At 43.1% G+C, this 14,495-nt stretch overlaps 1 protein-coding gene across 1 annotated transcript in view; it reads right to left on the bottom strand.

Moving 5' to 3' along the window:
- The window catches only part of LOC138756855 (SH2 domain-containing adapter protein F-like), a 268,488-nt gene that overhangs the window by 81,195 nt on the left and 172,798 nt on the right, over positions 1-14,495 (bottom strand). Inside the window, exons 9-10 of the mRNA XM_069923247.1 lie at positions 10,585-10,662; positions 5,706-5,883 (exon numbers count right to left, since the gene is read on the bottom strand). Of these exons, the coding sequence (XP_069779348.1) occupies positions 5,706-5,883; positions 10,585-10,662 (256 nt within the window). The remainder of the gene's footprint in view (positions 1-5,705; positions 5,884-10,584; positions 10,663-14,495) is intronic.

Here is a 14,495-nt window from a genome sequence, read left to right as displayed (position 1 = left end):
AATCCACTTTAATTTAATATCATTACCACCAGTTAAATTATTGTTCAATTACACGAAGGTGAAGTAAAAATTTCAAAATATGATGTATTCACCTTTCCTTCCTTCATGACAGATAAATGATCCAGCTCAGTTTTAAATAAACCAATTAACTCTGAGGAGTATATCGTATTTTACCACTATCCTGTCATAATTTTGTTGTTGTTGCACACCCTGTCAATTTTCAACCACTATTCTCTATGTTCTGGGCTCTCTGCCTGAAGTTAATAATATACTTCCTTCACGTTTATCTATACCTTTTGTATTGTGTTACATGGCAGGCACAGGGAAATAGCAAATCAGTGCAGAATTTTGCTTCTCAAATCACTCTAATCGGGTCTGGAGGCTCATTTATGAAGACACGCTTTTAAAAAATCCCTTCAACTCAATTGTCCTGAAGTGTATACACACAGTTGTGGTTACATCCTGTCCACATGTCAACTCCAATCAACCAGCGTAATCAATTACTTCAAATTTAAAGCATCAATCTTTATTTTGCCCAATTGCATCAAGTGCTGTTTAAAAAACTCATTTCTTTAGATACCCAACTCTTTTACTGAATTGTTTTATTTAATCTTTATGGAATCTTCAGGTCTCGACGCTCCGATGAAATGGATTGCAGATAAGGAAGCTGGCTTCCCTGGGAAGGGTGAATCGAGTCAACAATATAAGAAGCAGGAGCGGGAGAGGGTCATCTGGCCCATCGAGCTTGCTCCACCATTCAATTAGATCATGGTTGATCTTGGCGTGGACTCATCTCCACCTAATTCCTTTTTCTTTCTTTTTAAAATATTTTTTGATTTTCAACATATTAATCCTACATACAAAGTCTACTAATATAGCAAAAAAGCATATCATATACATATCACAAATTAATATAATTATAATTCAAATCCATCCAGATTTGTTAATTTAACATTATTTCTTAAAAATAATTCTGGATAGAAACCAATTGAGTTACATTATTACCAAGCTTTGGTCATAACAAAAGTAATATCTCTCTAATGCAGTGGTTCTCAACCCTTTTCTTTCCTCTCACATCCACTTTAAGTATTCCCTATGCCATGTGCCAGTGCCCTGTGATCAGTAAGGGAGTGCTTAAGGTGGTATGTGGGTGGAAAGAAAAAGTTTGAAAACCACTGTTTTAATTGTCCCCCATTGACTCGTTATGTGCACGGTTTCATAACTCCAAAGGAAATGGGCCAATGACAATTTTTCTCAAGCAAAATATTGCAGTAGGTCTCAAGCACTGATTCTCAATCTCCCCGTCCCACTCACATCCCGCCTTAAGCAATCCCTTACTAATCACAGAGCACTGATGGCATAGGGGTACATGAGTGGAAAGAAAAAGGTTGAGAACCGCTGGTCTAATGTGATAATATGATCTAGGACAGTGGTTCTCAACCTTTTTTCTTTCCACTCACATACCACTTTAAATAATCCCTACGTTTTTTGTGCTCTGGGATTGCTTAAGGTGGTAGGTGACCCAATTGTTACTGAAATATTTTGCTTGAGAAAAATTGCCATTGGCCCATTTCCTTTGGAGTTATGAAACTGTGCACATAACAGGTCAATTAGGTACTATTTTTCTTTCTAACCACATACCACCTTAACCAATCCCTTAAAGTAAAGATATGAATCAAATAGCGACCTTCAGAAACTAGACAGAGAATCACCAGAGCATCCAAATTATTTAAATCTGCCAATCATGATAGAGTTCTATGAATGGGCCCCGCATCTTTTCAAATTGAAGCTTTCTATCTATAACGTGGTATCTAATTTTCTCCAAGCTTAAATATGACATGTATTTATACGATTTATCGGATTTAAGATCAGCCTCAATGGCTGGGATTAAGAATGATTGGGAGCGTGATCTCAATACTACATTCTCAGATGAAGACTAGTACCCTGCTTTTAGTTTGATTAATGATCCTTCATTTTGTGCAAGGCATTGTTTATTACAATTTAAGGTGGTACATAGAATATATATGTCCATACTTAAATGATCTCATTTTTATGTAGACGTTGATCCATTATATGAGAAGTGCAACATTTTGAAGCGTCATTAATGTTTTGGGAGTGTCCCAATTTAGGAAGATTTTGGGAAAACATTTTTCAAATTTGTCAACGATTTTTAAGATCAAAATAGAATCATACTCTTTAATTGCCTTGTTTGGCCTTTCTCGTGAACCGAATATACTTGCATCTGCATCTCAAGTTTTAGCTTTTAGCATGTTGATGGCCAGAAGAGCAATTTTAATTAAATGGAAAGATAAATCTTCACCTACTCATGCACAGTGGCTACATGATGTAATGTCATATTTAAGCTTGGAGACAATTAGATCTAACTGCGATTTCTCCATGATTCTTAAATCTATCTAACTCTGACTCAAATATATTTAATGAGACAGCCTGTACTGCTTTCTTAGCCAGAGAACTCCACAGATCCAGTACTCTCTGGGTAAAGATGTTCCTCCCTCCTTTCTGCTCCTCCTCCTCTTCCAAAATGTTTATTCAGGCACCTGCCTGGTTTTTTCTTCTTATGCTCGACAAAGGGCTCAGGCCCTGAATGTTGGTAATGCTTCACTTCCTATGGATGCTGTATGACCTGCTGAGTTTCTCCAGCATGTTTGTGTATTGTATTTGACCCCAGGATCTGCACTTTCTGACACAAGGAAGAAATTGGAGCTAATACTAAATATTAGTTCATCTGGACTGACAACGTCCTTGCTGAATGTAGAACTACACAGGCCTAGAAAGTGTCGACGTCACTGTGCAGTGGATGTTGATAGCAGAGGTTGTTGTGGAGGTATAATAATGTGTACGTACATGCACATAGCAAGAGATTGTCCCAGTAAGCTTTAAAACTGTTCAAAGGAACGTGCTATGTGATCACTAAAAGGGGATTATTATCTTTTCCAATGGCAAAGAAGATTAAAGTATAATGCAATAAGGATTTGCTTTGACATTTTCAATGCTATAAGAGCCACATTCTCATTAAAAGTTGGAAACTCTATCATGTCATCAAAAGGCATTTATATTCTGAAAATTGAGTTAAAAATATTCTGATAGTCACTTCCAGACTTTTACCCTAGATTCTCCATGTGAATGATATGCAGATTCTAGATTCCTTTATTGTCATGTAATAGTACAGAATATGTAATATTACACAAAATTGCCTCTGCACAAAGGCACGGTTGGCATAACGGTTAGCGCAATACCTTTACAGTGCCAGCGATTGGGACTGGACCGGAGTTCGAATCCAGAGTTGTCTGTAAGGAGTTAGTACGTTCCCTCTGTGTCTTTGTGGGTTTTCTTTGGGGGCGCTGGTTTCCTCCCACCGTTCAAAAAGTACCGGGGGTGTAAATTGGATGGCACGGACTCATGGGCCGAAATGGCCTATTTCCGTGCTTTATGTCTTAATTTTTTAAAAATAATAAATATAAAAGATTCGCCATTAGTGTTGCCCGGTTCCCCTTACAGTATGAGAGAAAGAGAAGCAAAAGAGAGTCCCTTTTGAGTCGCTGTGTGCCCATGAATTTGGCTCAAGCGCTCCCGCAGCCTCTGCAGCCACAAAAACTCCTGTTCAATCCATTGGTAACCGAGCTCCATATCTAAACCTCCGATTCAATCAGGAAGCCTTCAATGCCCTAGGGGCTTCAGGAGCCCTTCTTGCCCTCAGCACCCTCTCAAATCCCAGCTCCAACATCTGGTTCCCATGAGCAGCCTCATCTGCTGAGCCCCTTGCTGATCCATGGCCGTGGTCACCATCCTGTAGGGTCATCTCCCCTGCTTCTCAGCGGAGGCTATTCTCCCCATTTCTGGTGCCCTGCCCCCCCAAATCTGCAACCCCTCATGGCTGCTGTCGAGCACAAGCGCTGCCATCTTGGGCCCAGACTGGTGGTTGCAGGATTTTAGTTTAAAAACATCTTTAGCTCCTTTAACAGACCATTTAACACCTGTATGGTGCCACCTACATTAGGAAAGGGTGGTTGAGCCCTTTTGGAGCAGCTCTATGTCTGCATTCTCTGCTCTCCCAGGTCCACAACAGTGGTAGTACTGCCATCACAGCAGCTCCAACAGTACTGCCATTTCACCTTAATATCAAGTTTATTCATGGGAATTGCACCCGAGTGTACTACATAAGCAAGTCTTCTTTCATCATGTACAATCCCCTTCATCATCACCCACTCCTCTCACCTCTATTGTCAGGTACAGACCTAATTGGTCCAATCGCCACCTACTGGTCATTTGGCAGTATGGTTAGAGTAGATGGCAGCACAGTTAATGTAACAGTTAGCAAATCGCTGTTATAGCACCAGTGACCGGGGTTCTAATCTGGCTCTGTCTGTAAGATTTTTGTATGTTCTTCTCATGTCTGCATGGGTTTCCTCTAAGTGCTCTGGTTTCCTCCCACTGTTCAAAATGTACCAGGGATGAGGGTCAATTGGGTGTCATTGGGTGTCAATGGGCTCGTGGGCTGGAAAGGCCTGTTACCATGTTGTATGTCTAAATTGAAATTTAGACTGCACCCTAACTATTTTGTCGCTGACAGACTCCCACCATCAAGGCCACCACCCTGAATGACTGCCATCTTTCCAAAACCTGGCCTGTTGCCAACCCCAGAATCAGTCTTTGAGTAAATTGCCCACAACTTTCCTCAAATGCCTTTCCCAAATCTCTCTGATTGATGCCTCCTGAGGGATATCTCCTTAAATTCGTACCCCAACAGACTCCCAGCAACACTCCACCAACATTACTAATTTTATCGCTGACTCTCTTGCCCAATTGACTCCCTGACCAACCACTTCCAACTCATGACCCATGTTATCCTCACAGATCAACCCCCAACCGACTGACAATACCCACCTTTCTCAACCAATCTCTCCACCAACTCTGTCTGAGTGAATTCCCTCCAATTGTACCCCCAACTGAATGGCCCCAACTCTCTCCCCAATTGATTGCTCAATTTTCTCTGTGACTAAACTTTCCCACTCTCTTTACTTAGTTGCCTTCTAGTACTCAGCTCTCTCCTTTTCATCCCCAGTTGATCCTCTTCCCTCTTGAGTTCATCCTCTCTTTCAATCTGCAGTTTCCACTCTCTATAATGTCAGGAGATTGAGGGAGGAAGGCCTTCATGCAACTTCCCTCCTATTTCACTATTTCACTGCAAATACACACCTTGGGCCTCAAATATGGTTGAATATCACTGCCTGGGTCTCAAGACTAAATTGCCAAGTCCACCCCCACAGTGCCACTTTAATATCCTTTGTATTTCCATGCCACAGATTATTAAAGTGAGGGAATTAAAAAATTGGAAGATGCTACTTCTTTCCATAGAATTGTCAACACAGAATTCATTGCAGCTGGAGGTTCCACATGAAGGTTTACTCATACCATTTGATCTTATCCAATCAACACTACCTTCCAGTCCTTTCCCTTCCACTTAATCACTTAATTTTCCTTAAAATAATGTTTAAATCAGTCACGTTCTGGGTAGCATGCTGTATATTCTTCCATGCTCTAGGCTAAAAAAAAAGGTTCTCTTAATTTCCTCAGAATTGATTGACAAAATTTTTCCATGGAAAAATGATGCCCTCCCCACTTCCCCCCCGCCTCCCCCCCCCCAATGAACTGCAACCCAGTGGTTTGGATGGTTTTACACTTACACTTGTTTCTCCAGTGGTAGAGCAGGATCCACTCTCTCAGGTGGGGAGGTGCAGTGCTCCGGAGTCTGTGTCTTGCTGTACTTCAACCCTCCGGCCAGGGGGCTGAGCTGCTTCTGTTGCCTCAGTCGGTCTTTGGCAGAAGGAGAAGACCGGTCCCAATCACAACCATCAAACTGGACTGTAAGAACGCAGAGCAACGCATTAATCGGATGACCAAAAAGGAGGCCACCTGACCCATTGTGACTTGTTGAAGGAGTCATCAATTAGTTCCACCTCAATGTTTCATCTCAACCCCCCCCCCCACCCCTCCCAACCCCCATCATAGTACTAAAAATATGTTCCTTTCAAATATCCAATTCTCTTTGGAAAGCTGCCGTTGAAATTCCTTCCATCCTTCTTGTAGGCAAAGAAGCAATTAATTTGTCAAACCCTTGCATAAATTTAAACACAAGATTTTTCCTCACCTTGCTCTCAAGGAGAATAGTCTCATTTTTTTTAAATTTAGGCATACAGCATGGTAACAGACCCTTCTGGCCCACAAGCCCATTCCACCCAATTAATCTTCAACCCCAGTACGTTTTGAAAGCTGGGAGGAAATCAGAGTGCCCGAAGGAAATCCACGCAGACACAGGGAGCACTCTTTACAGATAGCGTTGGGTTCAAACTCGGTCGCAGGTGCTGTAACAGTGTTGCATGAGCCATTCTGTGCTTCTTGGTTTCTCTGGTTTTCCAACACCATGCAAGTCTTCTGTTTATGCCTTGATCCTAGTATACTCACCCTATCCTGGTATCTTGGAACAATGGCCCCTCCTAGTTGATGTCCAAAATCCCACCCACCATCTGCCTCCTATGGTACAGGCAGGATCACTCCTACCCGTCGGACAACCTGGGGTGAAGCCCGACCTGTCGAGCTGAACGCCACAGGACCTAATATATTCAGAGGTGCTCGGGACAGGATGGGTTGGGATGCCATTCTGATAAAACAGTCGGGGTTCATTCCAGGCATGCTGCAACAGCCCAGTTCAGTGCTTCATCAGGTTAGGATGATTTTCTGCGTGATTCCACGAGCTCCCAAGCAATATCAGTATTGTGTGCGGCATCTCATGACTTTATTTTTGCCTCTTCTGCAAATTACCCTGGGCTGGAAAATAAAATATAAATCCTCAGAGAATAGTTATTCTGTGGAATTCTCTGTCCAAGGAAGTAGCCTCATTAAGTATATTTAAGACACAGTAAGATATATTTGTATGTAGGGAAATTAAGTGTGATAAAGAAAAGCCAGGGAGGTGGAACTGAGACCAAGGCCAGGCTGGATGGCCTGATGGTCTCTTCCTGCTCCTGTTTCTTTTGTTTTCAGGCTTGAGTTGGAATCAGGTCAGATTTTAGAGCCAAAGGGTCATACAGCATGGAAACATCCTCCCGACCATCAAATTCATGCTGACCATCAGGCACGTGGTCTCCTCTACATCGAGAGACTGGATGCAGACTGGGAGATGGCTTTGTTGAGCACCTCAGTTCTGTCCACCATAATAGCATGGATCTCCCAGTGGTCACCCATTTCAATTCTCCATCCCGTTCCCAATACGACATGACTGTCCATGGTCTCGTGTACTGCCAGACTGAGACCACCCATAAATTGGAGGAACAACACCTCATCTTCTGACTGGACTCCCTCCAACCGGATGTCATTAACATCCATCTCTGGTTTTCATTAAAACCCCATCACCTTCTCCCCCCCATTATCTCTCTATTCCCTGTCTCTTTTTGCACAAACATGATAAATTTACGATCAGGGCATATGCAGCCTGTCGTGTTTAACCCATTTGCACTCATTCTGTCTTATTAGAACCATAAAACCATAGAACATTACACCATAGAAACAGGCCCCTTTAGCCCTTCTAATCTGTACTGAACCATTTTTCTGTTTAGTCCCATTGACCTGCACCCAGTCCATAGCCCTCCATACCTCTCACATCCATGGACCTCTCCAAATTCTTCTTGAATGTTAAAATTGAGCCCGCATTTACCACTTACTTCTCTCATTCCCATCAACTTCTTTCACTCCCCCCCTCCCCCTAGATTCTGCCGATCAATTAAACACTCATTTGCATGGCAAATTCCCCCATTGACCTGCATGTCTCTGGGATGTGGAAGGAAATCAGACCACCCAGAGGATGTTGCGATCAACTCCACGCTGAGGTCAGGTTTGCATCTAGCTCCCGCAGCTGTGAAGCTGCGCCCCTCCTCCACCTTGTAGACTTGTACTGGTGCAGAGTTCCACAACGAGTCATGTGTCTCCCCATCCACGACAAGGGTAATAGAGTCATAAACCAACACACAACTAGGCTCGTTAGAGAGCTTGTCAACCATCAGCAGCCATTTGCATTAGAGAAACATAGAACATAGTACAGCATAGTACAGGACCTTCGGCCCTCAGTATTGTGATGGCTGAATAACCTACTCTCATTGCCGGCAGCACATTCCATGCACCCACCACTCTCTGAATGAGAAACTTACTTCTTACATCCCCCTGTACATACTCCCATGCACTTTAAAACAATGCCCCTTCATGTGAGCCATTTGAGTCCTGGAAAAAAAGCCTCTAGGCATCCACGGTCAAGGCCTCAATATTGTCTTATACACCTCAATCAGGTCACCCCTCATCCCCTGTCACTCTAAGGAGAAACATTCACTCAACCTATTGCCATAAGACATGGTCTCCAATATAGGTAGCATCCTTGTAAATTTCTTTTGCACCCTCTATAGCATCCACATCCTTCCTGACATGAGGTAACCAGAACTGAACACAATATTCCAAGCAGGGTCCAACTAATGATTCATATCGCTGCAACATGGTCTTACATTCTCATCGTCTCTCCCCAGATTTTTACCATTCACTTGAACACAAAGAGCAATTTGTAGCAGCCAAATAACCTACCAACCCATGAAACTGGAGCACCCAGAGGATAGGGCAGCCTGGTTACCATGGCAGTTGTGCCACGGTCTTACAGCGCCAGTGACTGGGACTGGGGTTCGAATCTCGCACTGTCTGTAAGGCGCTTGTATGCTCTCTCCGTGTCTGCGTGGGTTTTCTCCAGATGCTCCCGTTTGCTCCTGCTGTTCAAAATAATTGTGCAGGGGAACGTCAGCCAATCATGTGCAATTGCACAGCACGGGCTCACGGGCCGATAGGGCCTGTTACCGAGCTGTATGTCTAAATTTAAATTTAAATATATAAACGCAACCTGTCCCAAGGAGAAATGGTAAGCTGCTTACAAACAGTACCCAAGGTCTGAATTGAACCCGGGTCCCTGGGCCTACACCACTGTGCTTGAGATGAGTACAGCTTTCTGATTCTCCACATAGTTCAGCCCCTGTTGACCTGCAGAAGAAAATACAGTTTCGGCACCCCTCACTGGAGAAGACAAATCAACAATTTTCAATGGGGTTTCCTTGTTTGCCCTTTGGAAGCTGAGGTGACCTGGCATAGAAGTGTAATAGAAATAAGAAAGCCACTTTCCAGCTGTCAATGGACCAAACTTGAATGAAGGCAAGTTAATCAGTCAGCTAAACTTTCACAACCAAGGAGGAGAAGTTGGGAATACTTTGGACCTCCAGCTCAAGCAATTAGCAAGTGAACAAAGAGAAGCTGGAGAGATTCAGTGGGTCAGGCAGCATTCATGGAGAGAAATGGTCAGTTAATATTTCTTTTCCATATTAATTTTTGGGATGAGGCCATGATGTCAATGCACAGGAGAGAGAAGTTTCCATGAAGTAGTCCCAGCCTTTCACACCCTGACTTTGGAGACGTGGGAGGCCATAGGAGCACATACAGAACAATATGGGGACCATATTTTCCTCAGCATTCTTCAAAGCCTTGCTGCCTCACTTCAGTGAATTAATTCCAGTTGGATAGAAGGATTAAAGATGCTCCAATGTGCAGCCTTGAAGCACGGCAGCCTGAATTGCTTTTTTGATGCCACTCTGTTCAAGGCATCAATGGCCCACCTTGAAAACCGACCCACCAGGCACAGCCCTGAATCCAGGCGGCAGCAGTATCAGCTGATTGGCAGACAGTTACACAAGGACGGAACCAACACAGTCTTGGCCCCCACTGTCCACTGAGGGGGAGGCACCATAGAAGAAAGAAACCTGTGGCTTGGAGCAGGCGGAACATTCTGAGCAGGACTCTGGAACCTGTCAGCAGGAGGCTCTGGCTGTTCTTTTTAAGCAGACTCTTTCCTCTAGAATCCAAAGCTCAGTTTTAGAAGACAAATGGGGAATGACAATAAATGGGAAATGGGAACTGATCATCCATAAATAAAATGGGAAAAGTTATAAATTCACAATAGCCAAACTCAGCTGGATTTTTCACCTCAGCAAATGAAGTTCACCACAATTTATGGAGCAGAAATTTGACCATGGGCTATACCCACGATCAGAACAATTAACGCTGCTTCTGAAATTCACTTTCAATGTCTTCATTGAGGATGAATTTCGATCATGTTATTTTGATTTTGATAAATAGGAGAAATTGTTGTTAATCTTGAGCCATTTTGACGGGACTCGATGGGTCAAATTGACTCTTTTTTTAACGTCATAAATTAAGTAAATGACACACAGGTGGGATTCTTCCTTCATTCCAACTGAGGGAAAACTCTGCCCATGTCCTGCCAAGCATCACACTGTAGGTTAATATTTAAATAAGAATAACTGGTATGATATATAACTGTAATATATTTCTAAATTCTGGGAACAGGCAATTCGCGATAGGAAGGTTCAGGAGTGGGAAGGGCAAAGGATGGGTGGATGTGAGGCAAGTCCATGCAAGCAAGCTGGTGCAGAGTGGGGGGATGGGAAAAGCAAAGCAAGCAATCACCTTCATCGCTCACTGAATCATCGTCTAGCTGTCCCACAGGAGGGGGCCAAGGGAGCTCTTCAATTTCCTTAATCTCTACTGCAATGGTGATCATGGGCAGGTTGATAAAAAGAGGGAGAAAAAGGTAGGAGAAAAAGGACAGAAAGAGCTGAGAAGGTCAAATGAAGACAGCACACCCCTCTGACCTCTCCAGTCGGAGATGATCAAAACTTGCCCCGTGCTTATGCATTTTGATAGCAGTTAAAGAAAATGACCACTCTGTAAGCCCAAGCAGTCCTCCCACCCTCAGCTGTCACCACGAATCGACCAGTTTGCTCAGGTTCATTCATCAACACAAGTCTGTGCACCAGGCAGGTGAGAAAGGGGTCATCGGATCAGTCGATCCAAAGCCATTCTCAGGCACTGCATTTGGGCTGCATGTACAGTTAAGGGTCGCCAGCAGTCCCTCCTGACCAACCAAACATGAAGGGGGAGAGTAGATTTCCACACGCTCGCTCCCCCCACCCACCCGCCTTTCATTTCGAATTAGAAATCCTGGATGAGCAGACGGTTTTTGTGCAGTTCCCATGAATACACAACAGGAGGTCAGATTTACACTGTGGAAATTCTATCCCCAAATTTATAACAAGATGTTTAATAAATCATATAAGAAAGATTCAGACCCAATAAAGGCTAACCCAAGACTCAGATCAGAACTTAAGTCTGCTAAAGCTAAACCGCACCTCACTACGAAAGCAATTTGCTCGAAGATTGATAGGATAAAATAAAAACGAAAATCTTTCTTTTGATGCTTGCCTTCTTTGTTTGAGACCACGTCATAAACAGAAATAATAAAATCAATTGTGTTTATAGAAAGATGATCATGTGCTAACATATCCTAAATGATTTTTACATTCAATTAATATCTTCTGAATTGGAGTATCGAAGAAAGTGCCACTCTGTACTAGCTCACTATAGCCAGTTTCTTTGCACAAAAATATTGTTATTATATTTGTTTGGCTAAAAACTTCAAAGTGATGATGATCACTTTTAATTAAAACTGTCTGTCAAACTACCATTTGCAGGTTAGAGTAGTTGTCAGGGAACACGGCTTATTTGACAAAGACACAAGATGCTTATTTTCTAAGAATCTCTGGAGCTCTAATTACGGGTAATTGTGCAGATTTCAGTGACCTGGAAACAACGGTCTGCCAATTCTTGCCCTATTTTTGCCTTTTACAGGACTTCCAAAATCTGAATGATCACATTGACATGGTTATTCCGAGAATGAAAATGGACAGAAATTCAATTTCATTAAAGCTGTATGTCACTCACGATTTCCAGGTGTATCCCTGACACTATTTTCATCAAGATATCACAGTTTAGGGAGGGGGGTGGGAAGGGAGGTGGGGGAAAAGGGGAGAAAATGACGCTGTGTATATTCAAGAGGGAAATGTTTATGTGTATTTTGTTCAGTATGTTCATAGTGTGAAAAATAAAAAAATTTTTAAAAGAGATGCAACAGTTGATGCCAGACTCGATCAATGCTCCCATTGCAGCATAAAGATACCTAACCAATGTTTCAGGCCCTTCATCCTTTATCTAGTCAGAGGTGATCGTTAAAACTTGCCATTGGTACCATCCCAACCCCACCCCATTTTTGCCATCTACCTGACTATCAGTGTGCTGCCCCAGCCCTCGCATGACCCCCTAATGCCTCTGTTCACTCCCTAATAACCAGACAACACCATGCCCTTTCCATTTCCCAACACTGTGCATTACAATTCTCTTCCCCATCCCAACACATTACTAGACAATTTAGTTAAAAGGAATGATAATCAAGAAATTTGTTTTTGCTCTTTGAAGTTTTCAAGCAACTTCACCATCCTTGATGAAGGGCTCAAGCCTGAAATGTTGGTTATCTTTATCTTTGCTATATAAAGAATACTGTTTGACCTCCTGAGTTTCTCCAACATGGTGTTTTTTAGAGTGGGATCTACCAGAGCCACTGCCCAACCTACTTTGTAACTCCCCTCTGCACTCAGTCTCCCACCTCCATAGCCCATAATCCTCTACCACCCCTCCAGTCCACCCACGACTCTAATCTGCTGCCACTCAGTATTCTGCCCCAGAAAGGCTTTATTGGTACCATCCCAACTCCACCCCATTTTTGCCATCTTACCTGTTTAGGTTGAATATCGGTGTGCTCCCCCAGCCCTCACATGACCCCCTAATGCCTCTGTTCACTCCCTAATAATCGGACAACACCCTGCCCTCTCTGTTCCCCCAACCCTGGGCATTGCAATTCTCCGAGGTCACTCCCCAGCCCAACACATCACAGGTTTTGATGTTATATCTCCACCCCTCCTTTACTGGCCCAACCTGGTCACATCAGTAGATTTCACTGCCACCAGTTACACATTCTTCCCGCTCCCATTTCTGCCTCTGCTAGAAATGCACAGTGCTTCTTCAGTTGCATTTGAGGCACAACCAAAATGCGCAGTGATGGTGTGGGGAAGTCACAGATTGACACAACTGCTAGGGCTCCTCTGGGTGGCTCATGTAGCAAACCCTTTTGGATGCACTGCAATTTCTAGGCCACAAGCTTTCAATGGTCTCATGTCATCACCATCAAGCTTCCAAATTTGTGAGTCATTCTGAGGAAAGCGTAATAAACTGGGATGGGAGATGGTGCCCGGGGTGCTGAAGGGTTCCTGATCATGTCGGAGATTCGGATCTGGAGCTTGGGCTGCTGATGGTTTGGACTGGACTCTGTGTGGCTGCGGGAGCTGCAGAAGCGCTGGAGGGGAATCCATGGACACTCGGTGACTCTGGGTTCGACTCTCGTTTGCTTCTCTTGCTCTGATTGCAAGAGGCGCTTCAGGCCATTTCTGCCGATGTCGGATCTGTTTGCCTTATGACAGATGAAAACAAATTCCGTGTAATATTGCACTACCTTTATTACCTGACAATAAAGGAATCTTGAACCTTCTTCTTCTCTAAACGCTGTGAAGAGCTGCTTTGCATTAACAGCGGCAGATGGCACAGACTATGCATACAAATGAAAATTACATATGTAGCCCTTATATATGTTACTTGAGTCGATTTCCTTGTGTAGAGGTTTAGGAAAATCCTGGGAGCATACAATTCAGAAGGAAATGCACACATTTACATTTCATATTTCATTGAAATTGAATGTGTGGGGCAAATTATGATTGGAAATGTAATATCTTTGTCAAAGTTAAAATACAACGCTGGAGAAACTCAGCAGGGCAAACAGTGTATTTTATGCAGTAAATACATAACCAATGTTTCAGGATTGAGCCCTTCATCAAAGGTATGAGGAAAATGTTGACAGACATCTAAACAAAATGGTGGTGGGGGGGGTGGGGAAGAACAGAGGGAGAAGCACAGTCCCACAGGAAAAAGGTAACTCCCCCTCCCCACAGTTTTTCATACCCTGATGAAGGGGGTCAAGCTGAAATGTTGGTTATATATCTTTATCTTTGCTAAATAAAGTTTCACCTGCATTGTGTTTTTACTTCAATCTGTAGAGTTTTATGTTTCACTCTTTGGAGCTGTTCCTGAGGTAATTGTATTGGGGTTAGTTTATGTTGGGAGTGGAAAGATTGACACGAATCTGCCGGATCATTTAATCTCTGCCAAAGTCAGGTTTGCAAGGAATGTGATAACTTTATCCCAGCATTCTAATGCTTGTGGAGAGCACAGAACAAAGATTTCCTGAATTATTACTGCTCTTACTTACATTTGCTAAAGGCTGCCTTTATGGGTTGAAAAAAAAGGTATTAATTCTTGCTGGGTCCTGATGGTCCTGAATTTTTCCAGCCTATAGTGTGTCTCTGCAGTCTGTTGAGACTGAGACTAATATGCTCTTTACTTAAATAATAATCACCACCATTTCCAATGATAGC

The sequence above is a fragment of the Narcine bancroftii genome, chromosome 3, assembly GCF_036971445.1.
Source record: "Narcine bancroftii isolate sNarBan1 chromosome 3, sNarBan1.hap1, whole genome shotgun sequence".
Lineage (NCBI taxonomy): Eukaryota > Metazoa > Chordata > Chondrichthyes > Torpediniformes > Narcinidae > Narcine > Narcine bancroftii.
Note: the sequence above shows the minus strand (reverse complement) of the source record. Positions and strands in the feature narration are given on the sequence as shown.